At 45.6% G+C, this 23,867-nt stretch overlaps 1 protein-coding gene across 1 annotated transcript; it reads right to left on the minus strand.

Annotated features, from left to right (window-relative positions):
- Positions 1-1,309: 1,309 nt before the first annotated feature.
- PLK5 (polo like kinase 5 (inactive)) lies at positions 1,310-22,925 on the minus strand. Its single transcript, XM_066604692.1, has 15 exons — positions 22,749-22,925; positions 22,036-22,143; positions 21,676-21,792; positions 17,692-17,821; positions 11,535-11,622; positions 11,359-11,454; positions 10,177-10,375; positions 9,945-10,083; positions 8,374-8,459; positions 7,788-7,884; positions 5,991-6,071; positions 4,976-5,135; positions 4,764-4,893; positions 3,350-3,460; positions 1,310-2,193 (listed from the first exon to the last, which is right to left on the minus strand). Exons 1-15 carry the CDS (start codon positions 22,836-22,838, stop codon positions 2,011-2,013), a joined length of 1,815 nt encoding a protein of 604 aa, XP_066460789.1. The 5' UTR covers positions 22,839-22,925; the 3' UTR covers positions 1,310-2,010.
- Between the last annotated feature and the right edge of the window lie 942 nt (positions 22,926-23,867).

Below are 23,867 nucleotides of genomic sequence, written 5' to 3' on the forward strand. Positions count from 1 at the left end.
CCTCCGCTTAGGGCAGGGCCTGACCATTAGTAGTCCTGGTCATGTGGTTCTTATACCCACCTTGTTTCTAGGAGCTTCTCTGGCACGTAGTATATCTACTAGCTCATTTGGATGGAGCAGAACAGTTGTTGGATCCCTGCGGGGCACCTCTACATTTTCAAGCAGAAACCTTTTTTAATGACTTCCTATATTAGACTCTGAAAACAAATGCTGCTTTTATCTATCGGTATTTTCAGAAGAGCTTTTTATAGATGCCTTTTGGCCAAGATCCGTGAAGCGTATAAACAGATGTTCATCTGCAGATACACGGGTGACGACTTATCTTCTATAGCTCGACGTCTTATTTACATCGGCCCGTTCTGCAGCAGGTCCTCCATGCATCAGTATATAAAGAACAGGCATCATTCTTTTGGGTGAAGGCCCAGATCAGAAGGTTGGAATAAATAGAACTCGCCCAGTTGGGGGGGGGGTTGATTCACTGAGATGGCAACATCCGTGTTTCTGTTCTGCGGCCAGGAGACCCGATTCCTAAAGGTCAGATTCAGAATAAACAGATTGCAGTCATGTAACGTTTGATGCAGCAGAGCTGTCGGCCGGCCGTTAGAGGAGTATACACCCAGACGTGGGGTACAGATTCTTCTTAATAGACAATGAATGGAGTTGGACGCCGCCATGTATAGACAGAGTTCAAATACAAGCCAATGGTGTACTCATTGTAGAGCTCCGCAGAATTCTCACAGGCACTAGGAGTGCAGCTGAGCCGATGATCAATAACGTGACGCCATACTTGTGTTACAGGAACATTGCTTTTTAATAGATTGATATTAATTCCGATTGGAGACAAGAGGTGACCGATCCAATTTGATGGATTGACCAGAATTATTAGAAAAGAACTTTTGAAGATCACATAGTTCTTGACTGGGTACAAGGAGCTCACATACTCTTCTTGCACACAGCCCCTCCATCCCCCTTGTGTCTGTGTTTGCCTTTGGTTTGCACATCGTATTGGATTGTATCTAACATGAAAGACTCTGTTCACATCTTCGTTAGAAGGCTCCGTTCAGGGCTATGGCAGAGATCCATCCAATCCACCAAGAGGGCCTGACGGAATCCGAATGGACCTCATTATAGTCAATGGGCTCCATCAGGTGCCACGTGGTTCTGTGATCGGACAGATTTGTTCTCTGCAGGGTTGCTTGTGTGAACACGGCCCTACTAGAGCTGTGATTATTGGTTATGGTGGGTGATAAGCAGACAGGGGGTCACACACAGCGTTGGTGGGAATAGCTCAGGAAGGTTCTCGTTGATATTGAGGAACACATCTTTAATAAAAATTCACATGCAAAGATAAAATGATTGAAATGCAGTGAAATCGTTACTGAAGAGACTCCTATGGGGTTTCCCACAAGCGGGCATGACCCTCGATACTTGTATAGTAGAACACTTTACAGGTTATGGGCCTACATCAGTAATAGACTGTAAAGTAGGGCCAATTCTTCTGTCATGTAGCCGGGGACCGTTCAGACTTTGACGGTTTTTGTGCCCCTGAGAACGCAATAGCCAGATGACTGAACGCACGTCCCCCAATACAACCAACAACAGATTTTGTGTTTTTATTCACCATTTTATGCCCATTTTTAGCCTACAGCTGGTCTCCTCATTGCTGTAATGCTGCACATCTCCTCACATACACATGAAGACCTCCCTCCGTTGGACTCTACTGCTTACTTTTCACATTCTAAAACCACCAGAAATGATGCGTTTCACTGAACCGGACATCACAGAACTTCTTCTTCTTTACTCCCTGGCCGCCATCTGATACCCCACCTGACCAAGCCTTCTCCTACTGACCGATGGTACACAGCGCCAACAACCGGCACCAGCGCCTCCTTCACTTGCTTCCACCCACACGTTACAATACGACTTTTCTGTAGAACAGTCATCACTCCATTGTAACTGAAACGTGCACAGACGTGTCTTCCGAGTGCCGCTGCGGACTTGTTCATCTTGTCACAGGCTCTTCAGCATCAATAGAGCGTATTCTAAGCGTTGGATTATAAATGGAGGACAACTGCTCCGCAGCGCCGACAGAAGCAAAGTGCAGCTCTGCCTCTCTTGGTCGATGAAGCTCAGCAGATAACCCTGCTGGCCTTTGCTTAGGATAATCTTGGTGCGATCGTGGTAAAAATTCACCTGTCAAAATAAATAAGGTAGATTATTATTACATTATCATAGTAAATATCAAATTAAGGTCGCCTGCACACGGGCGGAAATCCCGCGGCGGTATTTCCCGCGGGATTTCCGCCACTGAAAGCCTGCATAGGAGTGCATTACAATACGCACTCCTATGCAGACGGCCGCGGTTTGGGTGCGCGAAATTTCGCGCGGTGAACAAACCCGCGGCATGTCCTATTTTTGTGCGGGGTTCGCAGAGCCTCGCACAGAAACGTCACTCAGCCGGCCGCCGGCTCCGGTCTGCGCATGCGCCGACTGCTCGGCAGCCTGCACATAAAAGAGCCGGGGCCGCCGGGCACGGGTGAATAAGCGCTCGTCTCTGCAGGCGCTCGGGTCGGGTCCCACGGCGGGAATTCTCGCCGCCGGATCCGACCGGCTCGTCTGCAGGCGGCCTAAAGGGCCACTCCATTCATTATGTAGCATCCCCCCAGTATATATAAGTGAGCTAGTGTTACTTTAAGTAGTTACTTTTCTCTCTCTGAGGCTTCTGGCCTCTTTTTCGTCAGATGGTCATGTGATCTCAGTTCTCAACCGCTCACATCTACTTGGGGTTATAGATCTATTCCCTAGTCACTTTCACTGTGTGATGCTGCTACATACATCTACCACAAGACCTGCCTGCAGGGGGGCATAGAATCTCCTGTCACAGTTACTGGTGATGATCACATGGCTCCTGTCACACAGGTATAATGGAGGAGATAACAGCTCATCCTCCTGACTGTGTACTTATGCTCTGTAGCTTATTTAGGTGAAGCTTATTGCAGCCCCCCCCCTCCTCCTGCAGGAAGAAATGGTATAGCTGTGCTGATGCATCATGGGATAGATATGAAAGTAAATTGAGAATTTCACTCTCAAGATGGGGCCTAATAAGCATCAGACAGGGGGCTGCACTGCAGGGAAGTGGCTGCAATATGCAGAGGAGACCTCCAGAGTTTGACAGCCAATCAGGTGAGGGGGAGCAGGGATGGGAAATGTGTCCCGTTAAACTTTCTGTGCATTTCCATGAGGCTCCAGGCACCGCCGTGTGCTCCGGGAGCGATCCGGCGGCTGCTTGCTGCATATGGACGGCCAATATCTAAAGCCATTCAGCTTGTGATTGATTAAACATAATTACCTGTAAAGTCCCGTTACTGAACAACATTAAGAGCGCCTGGTCTGTCTTTAAGAAGTGCAGCAGACACAAGGTCCTGGCAGAGAGGCTGGGAGCCCCTCGGAGATCTCCACCCTGCGGAGGGAGCGACATGTCTAGATCAGTGACAAGAACTAATAATTACTGCTGAGGCTGCAAGACCCGGGCAGAGAGCGCTGACGGTGGCACCGGGGCGCACTATAGTGACTGACCCCACAAGTTCATGCGCCAATCAGCGGACCTCTGCCTGCAATCTGCAGGGAACCCCGTTGGAATATCTCCCTTCGGCCTCTTTCACACGGCCGTATACATGTTTCTGGTCACCTGTACGCGACATAAAATCGCATGAATGAAGAATTGCCACGATCTGCCACGCACACGGGCGGCTGCTGCGTATCGGAAAAAAAATACGCTGCAGCGCGGAAATCCATCGATCATCAGAAATCTCCGGAAAGACTTATAATGCTGAACTAGAGCCTTATGTCTCCTTTTCCCATCGCTTCCTTCACCCAGCAGCCATCCGCCTCTAGTGAGTTTAGCGCTGCGTTCAGGTGAGGCCTCACAGTGTTGGGGCCTATTCACATATGTCGGGTTTGGAAAACTGCTGTAAAAACCATTACAAAACTGCAGCAGGTGAACCGGCTGTCAGGGCTCTTTCCCACAGGCGGATATACGGCGATGGCATTTTTACGTTTTCACGCCTGCTCCGTATAAGCGCCTAAATGGGAGTTTTTCTGCAATCACAGCCGGCTTTTTCTCGCCCATTCACACAACCGCGTCGTTTTTAGCGAAAAAAATACGGTAAAACTGTATAAAATTGTCTAAAAGCAAGTAAATGTGGTGCAAAGATTGTGAGACGGGTTTCTGATGGTAAGTGAGTAATAAGCCCCATAATGTTTGCTGGGACTGGCACTGACTGGCACAATGACCTTCCTCATCCTGTACCCCCTCCCAGCTGTTAGATAAAGTGGCGTCACTTTGCTGGTATTGGACGAGAGCGATATTGGGCCATGTAGCTCAGCCTGATATCGCGCTCGCCAATGTGCGATATTCCTTGCATCACTTCGGGGAAATGGCGATCCTCCGGCGTGGCTGGCAGCTGCGGTTAAGGATCGTGGAGTTTTTCCCTTTGTTTTTAATGGTAAACCTTGCGTGGCATCGCCCTGGCGTGCAGCTCACGGCGCGGGAAAAAGAAAATCGCTCTTGAGTTCAAAAGCATGGCATTCATATTGGTGTGAGATCTGAACCTCATCATAGATTCTCGGCCTACTCCGACCCGTGGCCTCCTCTCCACGCTCATCGCACCGCAGTCTTTTTTAGATTTCTGCTGTAACTTTTTGTGCTAATTGTTTCCGTTTCTTGCACTTTGTGATCGGTCTGGCTTTAACCGTTTCCTCACCTCTAAGATGTTTTCTTTCATGTACTGGGAGAAGAACCTCAGTATCCTCAGCTTGACGTCCAGCTTGCATGGTGGGCTCCATTCGGGGAATGTGATGTGCTCTTGTGAGCTGGTTGAGTAACAGACTTTTCTGAAAGGCGCGAAGGTGAAAAGAATATAATGCAAGTAAAATGATTGCTATGTTAGAAGTAAAATGGCGCTGCGTTACTTACTGCAAGTGTGGGGAGAGGACGGCGTGCGTCCCGTCGCTCAGCAGCACTCCGGTACAGTTGTCGGAGAGCTGGTAGCCAAAGCCGTATTTGTTAGAATAGTCCACCCACTTGGTGACCCACAGAATGGGACAAGAGACCTGAACGTTGGCATCCAAGTCACCTGACAAAAGAACGCAAGAAAGTAAATGAACCAGAAGACACAGGTTTGGAATTTTACTTTGCTAGTAGAGTTGGGACTGTCTCACACGAGCGGGTTGGTATTGCGTAATCCGCACACAGGGCACACTGCACCAATCTCCCATCGGTGGGCCTGTTGCAGCTCACACCAATTGCAATAAAAGTGCAGCATCTTGGCAAATATTACACACGCATACGCTCCATGGCGATTAGCGGGGTGCAGCAGGTACACAATGTGATTGCGTACCGTGTGCGCCACGGGCAGATCATTATGCCCTTCTGAGCCCAGCCTTGATCTGTAAATATCACGTTAGGGCTCTATCACATGAGCTTGCTTCTGCGCCTACCACACACGTGTCCACTGCACGACAAATCCCCATATGGTATCTTGGTGTGCATGTCACATTCTTTTTTGCGCGCTGTGTGTGTGACGCACCATTCACAGTAATGTAAAGTTAGTTACCGCGTATTACACATGCAAAACCCACACGTCGTACGCGGTAGAAAACGCTCATGTGAGAGAGCTCTAAGCCAATGCAATGTGATGGGAATCTGCGCCTGTCTTGTCGTAGTGTGCCATAACTTCAAGGCTTGTATAAAGAGTCTAACTTTGGCTTGAAGGAATGCTGCCTTCCAGTAGGTGGCACTGCAGAGGTATTATTCCATCTCCCTTATTTGCATAACTTTAAAAGAATCAGAACAACGTTGCTCCGTCCTCTAATAACCGAGAATATGTTCTCCGTACTACACCGGACTCTATAGAGGTCAGAGGTCAACAGAAATTAAGTGTGGTACAAGCTGAGCAAAAAATACTTCCAAGTACATTTTTTTTTTTCACCTGGCACAATGTTGTGAAGACAGTCTTCTAATATTACAGTCAAGCCGTCCGCCATTCTTTCCCCTGAAGCCCCTCTCTGCTCTGCAAGAAAATCAAAAAGAGAAAAAATTCCCTGAGCTTTTCCTTGGCTCTGAGAACGATGCAATGAACTTGCTACAATGTAGAGATCCTTGTACATTAGGTGATGTCTTCTATCTGCAGAACACCATTGCGGTACAGTTCCGCTCGTAGCTCCGCCATGATGCAAGTCAGTGTCCATTGGATGTTCATTGCTGATGGACATTAACAACTTCCAGCCACTGAACACAAACCATCCACCTAATCCATTAGCCAGCTGCACAGACCTGCGTCACGGCGGGACTCTTGGCCACATTGTTGTCCCGACCGAGATACAACCTGGTGGTGCAGCGAGTGCGGCGTGGCGCCCCGACGATAGAACGTGACCAGACTTTTCTATACAACTAAATGCATGACATTGAAGGCCCATTTCTTGGGGTCTGTAAATGGGAATCGACAACTGCCAGAGAGTATTAGCAATATGTTCACACTGGGCTCATTTACTAATATGTCTAATAGAAGGACACTGCAAGCTTAATTAGACCGTCTTAAAATATGCCCGTTTTATCACAGTAGTTTTGCTGTATGACGAATCTGTCGCATCTTATGAACCTCCAGTCTAAGTTTAGACCACCAATTAGTTGGCTTAGGTTATGCCAAAATTTTTGCCAAACTTTTGGCGTATTTCGTGATAATCTGCTGGAATTTCGGCCACGCCTTTGTTCACTTACAGCTTACTGGCATAAATGCCTCCAGAAATAGTGAATGAGCCCAATTGTGTTATTGCCTCAATGTATATGCTGGGAAGGCTATGACGGATGCCCCACAAGGCGTAGATGTCCTGGTGACATGTCACTTCTTAAAAAGCATTTGTTCCCCCTCCAGACCGATGATTTGATGATGTAATATATTGTCTATCGACGAGAGCGAGGCGAATAACACTGCAGGCAAAGAAATCCTTCAATGTTGATGACTACTTTGTAAGCAATTGTATAGAATTGATGAATGCTTAGAAGCAATAAAAACACAAACAGTTAAAAAAACCAAAAAAACAAGAAGTAAAACGCAAAAACAAAACTCTAAAACTGAAAAAAAAAAAAACCCATGGGGCGACACACGAAGGGGGCATCTCTCGATCTGGGGGGGGGGGGGCATCAGGAGTTTTTCAACAGCTTTTGATGATGCATGTGTTAATCAGATGCCGTTACACCCTAGAGGTGAGGGATGCCTGGTGGAATATGGGTCAAGGATGTGTTACCAAAAACTGTTGAAAAGTTCATGCTTTATGGATGCCTGTGATGGATGCCATAGCTGCGCCCATAGGCTGCCAACTTTACATATAGTATGAGGGATGTAATAATATAATCTACTGCGCTATTCCATGCTTTGTTTGTGGCATACTGAAGTATGCAGACCGTATGGTGGCCAAAAGGCCACTCTTTAGGCCTCCTTGTGGCTAATACACATATATACTCCTTCTATGGGGGTGGGTTTGGACAATGAGTGTAGTTAGATAATTGACCCAAGTATAAACAACATTTACAGACTAGAACTGAGAAATAGTTAATAATGTGACCTCATTGGCCCTTCACACCTTTACCATAAATTCTAAAAAGAAAGACCCGCCAAGGTGGACATACAGGATGTGCAGCGGTGCAGGGGGCTAATTATACTGAAGGACGCGGTGAATGGCGGTCCTAAACGGGTTATGTTTATCCAATGGGTAAGACTGCAGCTCACTCTGGGAGGCCGACCTGCTCCTGCGGCTCATCCAGCCTTTCATCAGAATCTTCAAGGATTCATCACATACTCTTACTGTTTCTTCTCCTTTGTCATCCTGTCGAAGAAGGGATCAGGAGTTAATTCAACATGGAACAGCCTCCCACAGCCCAGCAAATTTACTAGAATTTTCGCGAGAAATTGGCATCATTCATAGTAATAGTAATGCCAAAAAAGCCCCCCGACCATCCGGTTCAGCCTGTTACCCCCGATGTTGATCCAGAGGAAGGCAAACAACGCCAATAAGGTAGAAGACAAGTTTTCCCATTTAAGGGAAAAAAAAAATTCCTTCCTGATTCAAATCTGGCAATAAGAATAATCGCAGATCAGCAACCCCTATAGTGCAAATCTGCGCCTACAGAGGAGGTCAGAGATGCACCTAGTGTATTAAGAGGTGCCAACATCCTAATAAGTTGGTGCATTTCACTCCAGCACACTTGCTAAGCAGACGGACGTCGTGATATGTTCTCCACTGGACCCGTTCAGAGACATTACTGTGTGCATCGCCGCCCGAGGCCCAGGAACCTCGCTGTTTCTCCGGTCGTACCTCACACATTTGATCTGTGCCCAGCGACACCAGGCTCTCTGTCGCCATGATCATGGAGCTCTTCTGCGCATCCTCTTCCACAAAGTCTGCAGAAATATGAACAATTGTCAAACAGTTATAACACTGAACTCCGGCGTCATGCGGGCCTGTCCGATCAGAAGTATAACCCCAACGGCGGGAACTTAAAAAGGTTTTTTTTACATTTTTTTTTTACATTTTTCTTTTTTGTACATTTTTCTTATCTTTTTTTTACACCATTTGTGTCCCTCTGGGGGACTTAAAGCACAGCACTGATGATCGCTGTGATAAGGCATGGCAGGACTTTTGTCCTGCCATGCCTTATCGCATATACAGTGACCAGAGGCTTTGGCAATACAGGACGCCGGTATCTGGCGGCTATGACTGACAGCTGACTCCCGTTGCCGGAAAGCGCAAGATCTGTCATGATCTCGCGCTATCCCTATGACGTAAGGGTACGTCATTTTGCGGGAAGTACTCCGCACCCATGACGTACCCTTACATCATGGGGAGGGAAGGGGTTAAAGATGATACAAAATGACCCACTACGTCTAGAGAACAACAGACCCAACAAATAAAGTAGCGGATTCCCAGAAAATCTAGAATAGATAGGCTGTTGTATTAGACATATCAAGAAACTAAAATGCAAGAAAGTAGAATAAAATAAAAACTATACAACACAATCAGTACTTGTAAGTTGTGCACCTTGTGAAGTTTTGTCTCCTCCCTGAAGCTGCACAATGTGGCGGTGATACTCTGCCAGGGTACATTTCATTAGCAATCAATGCAGAAATCCAGGTAATCCAGTTCACTTCCTTTTTTTTGCAACTGTATACCCTGACTGGAGAAAGCCCCATCTAATATGATTACATAAATGTGCAAACATTGTACAGGGGGTGGACAAAAATATGGAAACACCGTACGAAATGCATGAGATTTTAATCATTAGCACTGAGCTGCATTTTTGACCCCTGTTTGGCTGAGAGCTTTCCCACCAAATTTGTGTTTACTTCACCTCTTGCCCTGCTCTGGGTGGTTTTAGAAGCTAGATGGTAACAGCAGCTGAGTGGCTCCAACCCCTGACCAATGGAGTGTTGTTGCTCCAGCAGATGTTCACTTCTGCCTGGCAGCATCTGTGTCATATTACCTCCACTATATTACCTTTTGCTTGACAAAGCCCTTTACTGGGTCGAAACGTTGTCCATTTATTGTGTCGCAGAGGAATAAATATTGGGATATTATATTGCACCTACTGACTGCTGCTCTCATCTTTATCTATTGGATTACCTGCACTTAAAACCGGTCGCTACATGTCTTCTTGAAATATGATTTATATTCCCATGTAATTTAAGACATTCATTTTGTATGATGTTTCCATATTTTTGTCCACCCCTGTATATCCACACTTATTAGATGGTAGCTTTCTAAGGTTTCATGTGAGTGCAACCTCTTCTTGCTAAACCAAGAATAGAAGCTAGAGAGCGAGCCCATCGCAACGGCCGCAGGAAGAACTTTCATCCACAAGTACTTTAAAGTTTACAATAACTCTGCACCTGAGCAGAAGGACTTCTGGAAGACCCCTCTGTACAATACTTTGGCTGCCTTTCTGAAGAACCTGGTGAGGTGGAGGGAAAAGGAGAAGGTTGGCGCAGTGTGGCACGTCGCTGAGGATAGCTTCTCCGGTGTAAATCCCTACAAGCAAGAAAATAAGAGAATCATGGAGCGGCAGCTTCACGTGTTCCATTATGTACATTCCCATCACTGTACAACACAGCCGGTCTGTACCTGGGTGAAGAATTCATGCGCAATGATGTCCTCTATACAAGGCCGACTAGCGGGGCAGCTTGCAAGCAAAGAGATGATCAGCCTCCTCCCAGTGAGCGATACGTAAGATGGCACGGGGAAGAAGCCTTCACGGATAAAGTAATACATCTCTTTTTGCGAGCGAGCTCTGAAAGGTGAGTATCCGCAAAGCATTGTGTACCTGGTTATAAATGTAAAAAGTAGGACACTAAGATGATAAGGTGTCGTTCCAGTAGTGGTAAAAACAAAGCCAAAAACAAACTATTGATAAAGTACATGGGGTGGCCAAAAATATGGAAACACCTCTGAAATGCATGCTCTAAAAATCGGTCTCTACATGTTTTATTGAAATATTATTTATACTCCCATGTAACTTAAGTGGAGGTAATATGACACAGATGCTGACAGATGGAAGTGAACATCTGCCCAAGCATCAAGGTTCTATTGGTCAGGGGCTTGAACCGCTCAGCTGCTGTTACCAGCTGGCTTCCAAAACCACCCAGAGCAGGGCAAGAGGTGAAGTAAAGACAAATTTGGCAGGAAAGCTTCTAGCCAAGCAGGGATCAAAAGGGCAGATCAGTGCTAATGATTAAAATCCCATGTATGTCGTAAGGCGTTTCCATATTTTTGTCCACCCCCTGTATGTGCATAGGCTACCTCCATGTACTGAAGCTTAATGCTGCTATGGCCATTGTCAATGGGATTGCATATTGTCACATCTATCATAAGGTCCTTGCAACTGTAGGAAAACTAAATGCAAATACTCAAAGTCTGACCAAAACCTTGTCCAATATGTGAAGCATAGGTGCATCGCAACCTAGCAAAATGTAATCACTATACTATGCCCTTGAAATGTCATTTACTAGTGAGGAGTATGAGCTGGCACTGTGTATCTGAGGACTATATCCCCCGTTTTGGTAATGTTGGGTACGGTAAAATGAATGCTCTACCTAATATCAGAAGGCAGAAGAGAGGCACAAATAATTGCCCACCCGGCTGTGACCCGTCGCCTCATGGAGACCAGTGTGCAGTATTGCAAAACTAAAATTCCCATCATGCCATGATAATTAGCATCATTCATGGCTTACAAGTAGCACAGCATAATGGGAGTTGTAGTTGTACAACAAACACAGATAATCTGGAGATTTGTTAAGCGTCTCTTACATTATACATCCAAGAGCCCAGATGTCTGATTTAAAGGAGTGACCGTCCTTGGCCAGAACCTCCGGAGATAGGTAGTTTGGGGTGCCGCATATGACGCTGCCAGAAAAAGGACACCAGTCAGACAAATGGGAAGTTGACATACAGCGTCCAGCAAGCTCTACGACATCTGTCCTTACCCGAGGATTTTTTCACACTGCTCCACAGTTGTGGCCAATCCCAGGTCCCCGATCTTTACAACCATGTTCTTAGCAATGAAAAAATTACCTAAAAGGACATAATGGAGAACAAAGTGTTAAACTAAATGATGAGACTTGATACCCCAATTCTGGGCGATGCATACAAGGTATCTTATGTGATTGGTATGCTGCAGCCACACTATTGAAATTATGCTTTTTTCTATTAAACAGCGCCACCCCATGGTTAAATACAGTCAACCCAGCTTTTAGTCGTGGCTGAAAAGGTTGAAAAAGTTCATAACTTCCTGCAAAGTCCATAAAAAGAGAGAACTTTTTTGCCTTTCTTGTCTGTAAAAAGTAAGTAAAATAATGCATCTGTGATCTTCCTGTGAAGGACAAGCCCACCAGATTACCATGACTGGCAATATCTTTACCGTACATGACACTAATGCATCTATATCAGTGGCAAAGGTTATGGGCACACTGGGTGTCTTTTTTTAGTCTGTGTATTTTGCAATATATATATATATATTTGTAATTGGATGTTGTTAAATATTTTAACCACTTATTTTCCGCACTTGCTCATGTTCCTGTATTTTAAAGTCAAATATTTAAAACAACTTTTAAATATATGGTATTAGAGAGAAATGCTTCTTTATCCACTTATTAAGCTCCTTTTCTCTTCCTTCTCTTCCCTAAAATGTTTACTCGTCCTGCAAAAAACTGCTTAAACCCATCAACACACTGACAAATCAGCTTATATTCTACACATTGTAGTCCATGGAGAGGAGTGGGAGGAGAAGCCCAGTGAGAGAAAAAAAGAGAGACACTGCTGCAGCCAATAGTAAATGTTTAACTGTCTTAGAGCTACTGGAATCACATCTACACTGCTCGGTACTTCTCTGTAATGTCTTCCACGCTGCTACTCAGTTTATGAGTGTATGTGACAGAGGGGCAGGATCTTCTCTATTTTCTGTGTGCATTGTATGGAAGGATTATAGCAGCTAGTCCATGAACACCAGTTCAAGGAATCAGAGATGATGCATACAAAATTCATGACACAAGCCATAGAGAGATTCATTATTTCCATACAGAAGCACTTTTTCTGAAAAGTTATCTGAAAGAGTAAGAAGGCTTAAATCATTGTAGAACGAAAAGTGATGAAGCTTTCGAATACATGTCGTTACTTACTGTGTTTGCGGTCACCAAATGAAAGCATTCTTGCTTACACAAAAGGGTTAAAAATTGGACAGACCTAGTCCAGTAAACAGCTGAGAAGTGGAGAAAACTGTGTGCAGCCTTGGCAATGCGCTACATTGTGTCAGGGTGTTGTTACTGAAGATTTCCCAGCCTGCAAACACAAGTCTGATAAACTGCAGCGCAGCGAAATACAAAGTCTGTTCAAATGTGGCAGAACTTTTGAGAATGTAAGGATTAAGATTTTTGTATGGAAACCTGGAAAAGCCCTTTAAGAGAGGCTGCTTACTGAACTTGCTCTGCCGAGCCATTGGATATTATTAGAGGAGATGGCATGTGTTTCTCTGAAGCTCCGGATAAAAGCAGCGCTGCGACTGCGTCTGAGTTGTATATTTGTATCTAGTAGAATTTCTGACATGTCTGGAGGAGAGCACAAAGAGGTGGAGGTTCACCGAAGGGGTATATGGAGGACGAGCCGCTCTATTTCTAATTCTAAGAACACTTTATTTTCGGCACCTCTTCTCAGTTTCATTTATTTAAGGTAACACTATCATCAACATTGTGTATAATTTATATTGATGGTTAAACATAGCGGTAGCAGACATGCCAACATGACCCAAGACATATTAAGCTCGTCAGACATATTAAACCTGTCTGCAATTTCCCATTTAGATCTCCACTGAATTCATCTAGACTTAATGATTTGATTCTTGGTTTATTTTACATCAACTAATTGTTTCAGGTCATGAAACTAAAGTCAAAAGCACACAGTTGCATCTCAGACCACAAGTACTTTCTCACAGGGCCCTCAGTATCTTCGAAACCATTGGTATACTGTATGTGCACTTGGGGAATATCGCTTATGTGAAATCGTTTAAGGGTGTCCATACACGATAAGGTTGATCCTCTGACAGGTGGGTCAGCGCTAAGGGCCTTAAATAGCAAGTCCAGGTCCCACACACCGATTAGTGATAATCCTTATGCGGTTGAAACAGATTAGACCATTTTCGGTAATTTCCAAAATTGTATAACCATGACTTGGTTGCACATGTCCATATAGAACTACATGGATAATGGAAGAAGCTGTAAAGGTCTACATCACACCATGTTCATCTGTAGGACTCAGATCTCCTACAGTCAGTCATTCCTATTCAAATGAATAGCTATCACCCTGTATGATATGACATCTAAGAGGTTGAGGTAAGGTAAAGTCCCCTGGTGCAAGCACCGAGTCATGAATGATTTCTCAGGTGCGGGCAGACTACCATTGCTTTCCCCAGTCATTCTAGTACTCATTTTACCAACCTAGGTAGGATGGAAGGCTGAGCCGGCTACCTGGACCATGCAGGGTTTGGGTTTGAACTCTCAACCTTCAGGTCATGAGTGAGAGCTTAGGACTGCATTTCTGCTGCCATAACACTCTGCGCCACACGAGGTTAAGCCAACCCTTCAAGCCAATGTAACTCCATTAAACCTCTAAGACATTGAGATGTTTAGATCTTTAGGTCCCAACATGAACTTGACTACAAGGATAGCAACCTCAGCGTGTGGTACGGTCCCTAGAGCCTCAAATGCTGGAATGTCACTGAGCAGACACAAAGCCTTAGCATGCAATGTATAACTCTTTCTGCCTGCAGCAGATACTATAGGAGTTTCTGACATACGGGTCAATAAAGCTAGTGATACATTGAACTGGAAACACATAAATCAACATCTGCTTGCAGTTATGTTGGATATGGCTCTTTCCTGACTTTGCTATACGGCCTGGTGAATTCTATTATTCTCGTAGGTCCCATTACTGATCATCAATGGTCAAACACTGTGGTCATAATGTGATAGTGTGGGGATGTTCTATGTTTAAGCAACTTGCCATCATTAAAAGGAACCATGAATTCTCCACTGTGCTAAGATCTGTGCCAGACCACTGATGCAAGTCTACATGTCAACGCTTGACAAGAAATCAAAAAGTTTTGGATTGGTTTAGTCTGAGGTCCAACTTGAACCTGACAGAGATGATGTGGCAGGACTAGAAGCAAGCAGTTCATGGACTCTAATCTAATCCTAAATTAAAGAAATAGTACAGAGAGCAGTTATGTGAAAGACTGAAGTCAGCTGGAAGCTGTTTGATTATGACTTCTGAAGGAGATGCAACAGGTTATTGAGTTTAAAGGGGCCGATACCCTTCACATAGGTTCTGGAGTGATGCGTGCCATGGGCTTATACAGGCTTTATGTAAAACAACATTTTGTTTGGATGTCAGACATAAATCATTGTGAGAAAAAAAGCTAAATTAGAGGACATCTACATACACAACTAATATCACTAAGCTCTCACTGTACAAAATGGTGATGAGAGACATGTAATGACGTTAACAAATTTGTCATCGGAAGTGGATGATGGGTTCAAGACAACAGATTTTTTCCCTAATATGTACGAAGGATCAGCCCTATTCTCATCTGCACAAGAAAAGACTAGAAGCAATGGGATGAAACTGAAAGGGAGGAGACACAGATTAGATATTAGACAGTGAGGGGGATCAATGAGTGGAACAGGTTGCCACGGGAGGTGGTGAGTTCTCCTTCAATGGAAGTGTTCAAACAAAGGCTGGACAAATATCTGTCTGGGATGATTTAGTGAATCCTGCAGTGAGCAGGGGGTTGGACCCGATGACCCTTCCATCTCTACTGTTCTATGAGCTTTCTGACTATAACTGTGCTGTATCTTCTCTTAGAAGTCGGTTTTAGTTTTACTTCCCCATTAAAAAAACATTACTGAACCAAATTTTTTAAGAACTTTGTATTATGTCATTCCTCGATTAATTTGTCTTGGAATGTATGAAAAAGTTGGCAACTTAACCTTACCCTTCTCTTGTCTATAGGTTGTGTGCCGAAACAGTCTGACATTGCCAGCCCTGATTAGACATTGTCAGGATTTGTTAGAAGATTCCACAGGGATGGTAACACCCCGTTGTTCTATGAAATGCAGCTATCCCTGTTCCATAGAGATATGTATGTACCAGTGTGTATATGTGCACTGCACAATCACTGCATTAGGAACAGTAGTGGGTTGGTCCAGCTTTTTTGGCAAGCACAGTTGAGTACAGAGGATGCTCACCACCATGTAGAATCTGTTACCTAGCTGTACCCATGCCCGCTGCAGCAGCTCCATCATTTGGTGCATATTTTGCAGATAAGTGGCAACAGATGTCACTGCCCTTTCAGCATATCCCAAACATATTCAATAGGGTTACAGTCCTGCGAGTTCCGGGAACCTAGGCAGTGTAGAGAATTCATCGTTGTGTTCTTCCAACCACTCCTAATGATCCAAGCTCGATGACACGGGGTATTGTGGTGATGAAAGATGCCACTGCGGTTGGGAAAGACTTCCTGAAGATATGGGTACAGATGGTCAGCTAACAGGTGCAGCATCTGAGGAGCGGCCCTAGCCTACAAGATGGCAGGGATTAGTTGTAGGCCCTTGTCACAGCGGTCAGGTTATTAAAGTGTGGGCGACCGGAGACTTGGTTACCTGGTTTCTTCTGCTTCATCGTCATGAGTGACACCACCGTCCCTTCCTCTGGGTGATGCTGGGTTACGGAAAGATAGTTAACACACGATCTTTGGCTATTGAATTCCAGTCTATGCAAAGTATGCTGCATGGTCATTGTGGAAATTTGTCCAACCTTCCCGCTGTTGTACTGCTGGGTCACTTGGTCCACTGTGGCATGTCGTTGCTGAGATACCAGACATGCCACGCGAGGTTTGCCTGCAGAATCAAGCACATGTGGCCCGCAGCTGTGTGATCTTCTATCAGATGTCTGTCCATGGTTCACCCAGTCTTGGCACATTCTTCATACTGGGATTCAGAATGTTTCAGAAACACTGGCACCATTCTTCCAAGCACCAACAATCTCCCCGCGGTCAAAGTCACTTAAAACACGTTTGCCCATGGCTGTCAAATGTTGCCTTCTACTGCTCAAAGGAGGGGTCAGTACATCATCTCAGAGCAAATAATGATGTACCCATCATGTGATATGTTATATGTTGCAGCAAAAACACATTCTTCCACCCCTGCCCCCTCACCTGATTGCCTGTCACACTCTGGAGGTCTCTTCTGTGTATTTTAGTCACTTCCCTGCAGTGCGGCCCCCTGTTGGCACCATCCTGATGGTAAGATTTTTTGCAATCAATCCCATGATGCATCAGCCCACGATTAGTTAAGACTTTATTATTTTTGTCTGTCGGGGTGGCAGTTTAATTATCATTACCTTCTATATTCACCTAAATAAGCTACAAGCCATAAGTATACAGTGAGGAGGATGAGCTGTGACCTCCTCTGTTATACCTGTGTGACAGGAGCTGTGTTATCATCAATTGTGACAGGAGTGTCTGTCTGTCCCTCAACCCAGTGTCAGTGGTGGATCCATGGAACAACATCACACAAACTGAGAAAAGGACTAGAAAATGAATCCACAACCCCAAGTATATCTGAGTGGGTCAGAACTGAGCTCACATGGCACATGGACATTGGCGTTATGTAAGGTACAGGGCAGCAGGGCGCTGAGCGGCTTCACACATGATATGCCTCGGCTAGTGAAGAAACCTTGGAAGAGCTCGACTTTGCGTCACGTGAAGGGCTCGGATTTAATGCCAAGCTGGTAATGAATGAAGTTGTGAGCGGAGCCGACGTAAGAACAGCTAAAGCATGACATGCCGATTGTACAGACTGAGAGGTACAAAGATGAGGATCATGTCAGGAGATCTAGGTTGTCTTGCATGTAGAGTATGCTGAGAGGTGCCAGGTTTATGATGTCTGTGTGTGGAATGTCCTATTCCTGGAGCCAGACTGTGACTGAATACTTTGGAGAGATACCCGCTGACCTTCTGGCTGCTACAGAATAGATCTGCCAGCCTGGCACCGTCTAATGTGCACAATGAGAGGAGAAGAAGGCACTACTCACTCAGCTTCAGGTCCCGGTGGATGATGCCGTGATGGTGCAAGAACTGAACCCCTTGAGATATCTGCTTCATGTAGTATCGCACCTCCGGTTCTGTCAGGAGTTTCCGTACCCTTAAGATGTGAGCAAGAGACTGCAGAAGGAAAACAAAGAAAAGTGACCCCCGAGAATAAAGAGTATGCATCGAGAATACGGTCACACTACATGATCTACTTGGCCTGCGCCTTTAAATAAATCGCTTTGCAGAAACCTTAGCATTATTTGTATGGTGGATTATTGGTATTCATTCCAGCATCGGGTACAAATCTGGGCAACATCTGCCTGGAGTTCAGGTTTTGGGGTTCATTCACATCAGCATTGGAACCTCCATCGTTGATTTCCACTAGAAAACAGGATGGACTCGCAGCAAGCAGCACTATTTCATCCTGAAAATTCCAGAAAAATGCCGGACTGCTAGACGGAAATCAGATGGGTCCCATTATAGCCCTTCGGCACTGCATGGTTCAGTCATAAGACAGAACCGTTCGGACAGGGGGTGCTGTTTTCCTGCTCCCCAAATGGACAAACGATTGTCAGCCCAAAAGACATGCATTTAAGTGAAAAGAAATTGCTTCCCAAAGGTGTCCACAAGTTTTTAAAGGGTTGTCCAGTTGTAAACTATTAATGGTCTATCCTTAGGAAAGGCCATCGATAGTAGATCAAAAGGAGTCCACCGCTTGGGATCCCTGACAATCAGTTGTTTGCCAGGCCAGTGTGTTCATGCACCAAGCAGATATCTGCAGGAAGTAGACAGCTCCATTCTCACTGCAGTGGCTAGACTCGGTATTACAGGCATAGTGCGTATACACTTTAATGCCTGTAATACTAATTGTGGCCACTACAGTAGGAATGGAGCTGTCTGTGCCCTGTAAAAATCAGCTAAGTGAAGAAGTGCACCAGGACGGTGGACCCCTGCAGTTATCCTCAGGATTGGCCATCGATACTATAAACTATCAATAGTTTACAACCCCTTTAAGGACACACATGTTTGTTTTAATTTAAATCATCTAAAATAAAAAGGAAGTAATAAAAAATGATTTGGTTGCAAATGTTGACAAAGCCTTTAAAGGGATTGTCCCAGTTAAAATGTTTATGTGAAACTGCACCCCTATGGCAGACACGTAATAAAAAGCTCATACTCACCTCAAGTTCCTCACCGGTGGCTCATGGGCTCCTCTGACACATTGTTTACAAGCTACATTCAGCATATAACACCCCGTAAACAGGCTGCTGCAGCCAATGACAGAGCTCGGTGATCATCACTCTGCTCTGTCATTGGTTGCAGCAGCATGTTAAGGGGACGGCACAGAAGACCCAGAAGCACCCGGGGGACTTGCAGGGAGAGGTAGGTATGAACTCTTGATTATGTTTCTACAATAAGGAAGCGGTCTCATAAATGTTTTAACTCTGACAACCCCTTTAACTTGCAATGAATGCAGCGGAGAGCATTTCATTTATTTCATATGGGACAGGGTACATAGAAACTCATTAGGAAATGACTAAACAAACGAGGTCGATAGGAGTCTGATAAATCACTGAGATAGCAGGTGGAGAGCTTTGGGGTGCTGTTTGTTACAACCGCTGTTTCAGAGGAATCATCTGTCCACGCCTTTATTCCATTGTCTCTTAAATGGGTTTCCAATTACGGTACTTTGATGGCCATTCCATCATTCCTTGTTGCTGCCAACGGGCACATGTGACTGCTGCAGCCAATCATTGGCTATAGAAGGTCACTCACTGTTGTGACTAGTGATTGGCGGTGGCAGTCACATGTCCTGCTCAGAAGCAAACGGGAAGGACAGAGTAGCTGTGAAGCAATTCATGGGAAAACCCCTTTAACCCTTTGCAATCCAATTTTGGATTCAGAGTTTCCTAGGGGGGCTTTCTCTTTCTGCCATTATACAATGGCGCCATCTGCTGGCTAGAGCCAGTACTGCAGTATGTCACATGCCGGAGAGGCCCTCGACAACAGAGCAGCCGATGTCTGAGCTGTACAGCCTTCAATTAGAATGTCTTTAGACGTCAGACAGTGGATTGGAAAGGGTTAAGGCCGCTGCACACGGGCAGATTTGCATTGCGGAATCCAGAGCGGGCGTCCGCCTCCAGAGTCCGCAGCAAATACCTTCCATAACATGCTGTGAAAATTGGTTTTTCCTAAACACGAGCAGAAATCAATTGCAATTTTCCGCTTGCGAAGGAAAAATCCCAGCATGGTCTATTTTTGCACAGATTCTGCGTGGATGGCTTCCATAGAAGTCAATGGAAGCCGTCCGATCCGCGATGCTTACACAATGACATTGCGGAAAGGTTGCGGATTCCGCGTCATCGCTCAGCAAAGAATCTGTACTGCGCATGAGCGATGGCTTACCCTGCGGAACATCCGTAGTACAGAGAACAGAAAAGACAGGTACGCACAGATGCCGGCTGGGCATGCGGGATCCGACCCGCCCGTGTGCCAAATGATTGCAGAGTAAGTTTTCTGGCTAAAGTTTATTAGTTGGACCTAAAGGTTACATGAATATTGTCTGGCGGTATTATTTATGCGCTGGGCACTTTTGCGGTACTATTTCTGGGGCACTGCATGGTTATTTATATGGACACCGCATGGTATTGTTTGTTTAGTTGTATAAACATGGAGGAGAAACAGCAATTTTGGATGAAACAGGCAGTTTTGGCTATTTCAGTGAACCGTTGTTTGAACGTTATACATAAACATCGGCTTGCGACGGCCGACAAAAACGTGGTCTGGCTGGTTGGATTCTTTCGTCCGTGGTTGGCTGAACACACAAGTGGTTGGCATTCGGGCGACCGTTTGCCACTTTGCACAAATCCCCTCTGCTCTTTTATATAAATGGTTTCCTCAGCGGCCATTTTCAGTCCGCCATGTTGTTTGTGGCTTCATGATGCAAGTAACCCCACGGATCAGCCAATTAAAATCCTCCATGTAGGGCCAGCATTAGACACGATCGGACGGCTTCCTGCTAGCTAAATCCCACATTACGCCTTGGTGCCTCTTAAAGGCTCGTATATAACCATAGGCAGTACCAATATCCCGTATACTGTTCTTGTGCCGCACACACAATACATGAATGTGTCCTATCTTGGCACGTATTACGTAGATAGGCTATGGATTGAACGTATGTATATGCGTAAGACAACGCGTGTAATACACACATGCTTGAGTCAGTACTGTGTGTTGGGTCTTCTTCACGTGACCGTTTCTCCGCAGAACACAGAGAATAGAATCCATTTATGTCAATGGACGTGTTTTGCGCGTGTGGTAATATGTAGGACCTTTTATATATCTCTGTGTTTTGTACAGTGAAGGCCCCCATAGAAGTCTATGAGAGGTGCATAAATATGCAAGAGGATAATAAACTATGTATTTGTTTAGCAATATCTGTGGCTGCCAACAGTAGGCGCTACATCAATTGCCTTGTTATTTCAGTCATTTACAGGGGGTGGACAAAAATATGGAAACAGTACAAAATGCATGCCTTAAATTACATGGGATTTAATATTTCATAAATCATATTTCAATAAGACGTGTAGAGACCGATGGGGAGGTAATATGACATCTGCACGAGCAACAAGGTTCTATTGGTTGGGGGTTGGAGCCACTCAGCTGCTGTTACCAGCCGGCTCCCAAAACCACCCAGAGCAGGGCAAGAGGTGAAGTAAACACAAATTTGGTGGGAAAACTCACAGCCAAACAGGGGTCAAAAGGGCAGCTCAGTGCTAATGATTACAAACCCATGCATTTCATACAGTGTTTCCATATTTTTGGACACCCCCTGTACATCTGTGTGATCCGAAATTAAGAGCCAGACAGAACGGTGGCAGGAACTTGTTTTTTTTTAATAAGAATTAGCCATTAAAAAATGTCACTTGCATTTTGTGGGTTGAAGCATCATATACAGGGGGGACGCCACGCAGTCAGTGACGCACCTTGTGGCGGCAGTACTCCATCACCAGGTACATGTACTTCTGGTCGTGGAAGTGGTGGTAAAACCTCACGATGTTCCTGTGCTTCAGTTGGCTGTGGAGCTCAATCTCTTTCTCTACCTGAAAAATAGATGCACACAATTGCATGTGATGACGGACATTGGCGCGGATGCCGCAGGTTGCTGCTGGGCACTATTGCTGGGCGTATATATATATATATATATATATATAGCAGTGAGAGCACTACGCTGTAAGCTTATCTGCTAGGTCTGATGGGCAGCCAAGGGAAGCACAATAACAGCAGATTCCTGCAATGCCTCCATGGGGATGAAGTAGTTAATGCCTGCAAGCGGCGGTCCGCACCCCTCCTCGCTGCTGGATCACGATTTTCCGGGTGTGAGAGATCATCTTGATGGCGAAGACCTGGCCGCTGGACACATCTGTGCACTTGTAGCACCTGCCGAAGGCGCCCTGCGGGGACAGAGGGTGACAGTAACGACACGTGACCCTTCATACCTGTCAGGACGGAGGCATCCCAGCCAACAACTTCCTCCCAGAACCTGATTGTCAGCTCACATGCTTCTTCAAGGCGCCAATTAACATTTTAAGGCGATCCGTCACCTTATAACACATTAACCCTTCAGGCTCAGGAATGTAATACAACCAACATCTAAGCAGCTCGTCATACAAAGTACGCAATTCACTGAAGAAATGGGTTTTAACCCAAAATCTTGAGCTTTTCTATAGAAGCCCCCAGCGGACGGGGGATGTCAGCAGGTAAGTCGCTGACGATGCAAACAACCCGGCACACCGAGGCGTTCGCATAAGAGGGCGCTTCACACCTACGGCGGGGCTCCATGCTATGGGAGCCGGAAAGACGGATCCCCTGAACCAACGGATGGGACTTATAACGGAACCGCACGGACGCCACAGACTGTAATCGTATCCGCTCGGTCTCTGCCGTTTTGCCGAACTTTTTTTTTTTGTTATTTTGTCCCGGATCTGCGACTAAGCTTCGAACGCAGAAGCGACCGCAGCCCGGTCCGTCCTCTGACAGTAAGTGTTAGGACACTTACCTTCCCCAGCAGCTTCCCTCTCTTGTACAGTCTTCCAGATTCGGCGTCTCCTATAACGCCGTGCGCTCGCTCCGCGCCTGTCACCTCCATGTCCTCAGCATTGCCAGATGGCTCCCAGAGCGAAGGACAAGCATCCAGCCACCAAAACACTTCTGGAGGATGTCAGCGGGACGGAGCGCTCAGGAGATGGGAGGAGAGGAGGGAGGAGGAGAGCGCAGACAGGAGGGAGGCGAGACTGCAGCCAGCAGCACTCATCTACATTGTACTACGGCTGTGTGTATATATATATATATATATATATATACACACACACACACACACATACATATATATACACACACACACACACACACACATACATATATATATATATACACACACATACAAATCAAATCAAATCATGGTATTTGTATAGTGCCAACTTATTCCGCAGCGCTTTCAGGTAATTATTACTTATTACCCCCCACCAAGCTGGGTTCTCATTTTACCGACCTCAGAAGGATGGAAGGCTGAGTCAACCTTGAGCTGGCTAGCTGATTCATGCGGGGATTGAACTTGCAACCTTCAGGTCGTAGGCGAGAACACGCACGCACACACGCACACACGCACACACACCGCCCCAGCGTACCCCAGCACCGAGCGTCCACGCCATCCGCCCCGCAGATAGTATTGTGTCTGCTCACTAACTTATAGGACAGGACTGCACGGATCACTTAAACAGACAAACGGATTTTTGTACGTGAAAATCTCGTGGTATAACGCGACAAAGTGAAGGCGCTGATTTTAATGGATGCGTCCAAACGAGCGAGTTTATAGTGTACAAAACCTGCGTGTGAGAAAAGTTATGACTTGCTCTATCTTTGTCCGTGTTACGCAGAAAGCTGCCATAGAAGTTTACAAGAACGGAGGGGGAGGGAGTTACACTGCGGACAACGGAGGGAAGAGAAAACGGACGGACATAACGAGCCATTTAATTGCCATTCTACTCCACAGGAAGGGTGTAAAATGTGAGCCTGTCAATCGCCAAAATGACAGTATTGTTCGCTGTCACATGTGTATCAGCCGGCTTCTTGCCATCTCCCAACTTCGTTCATGCGCAATTACAATCCGTAGCAGCGA

The sequence above is a fragment of the Eleutherodactylus coqui genome, chromosome 5 (genome assembly GCF_035609145.1).
Source record: "Eleutherodactylus coqui strain aEleCoq1 chromosome 5, aEleCoq1.hap1, whole genome shotgun sequence".
Classification (NCBI taxonomy): Eukaryota; Metazoa; Chordata; class Amphibia; order Anura; family Eleutherodactylidae; genus Eleutherodactylus; species Eleutherodactylus coqui.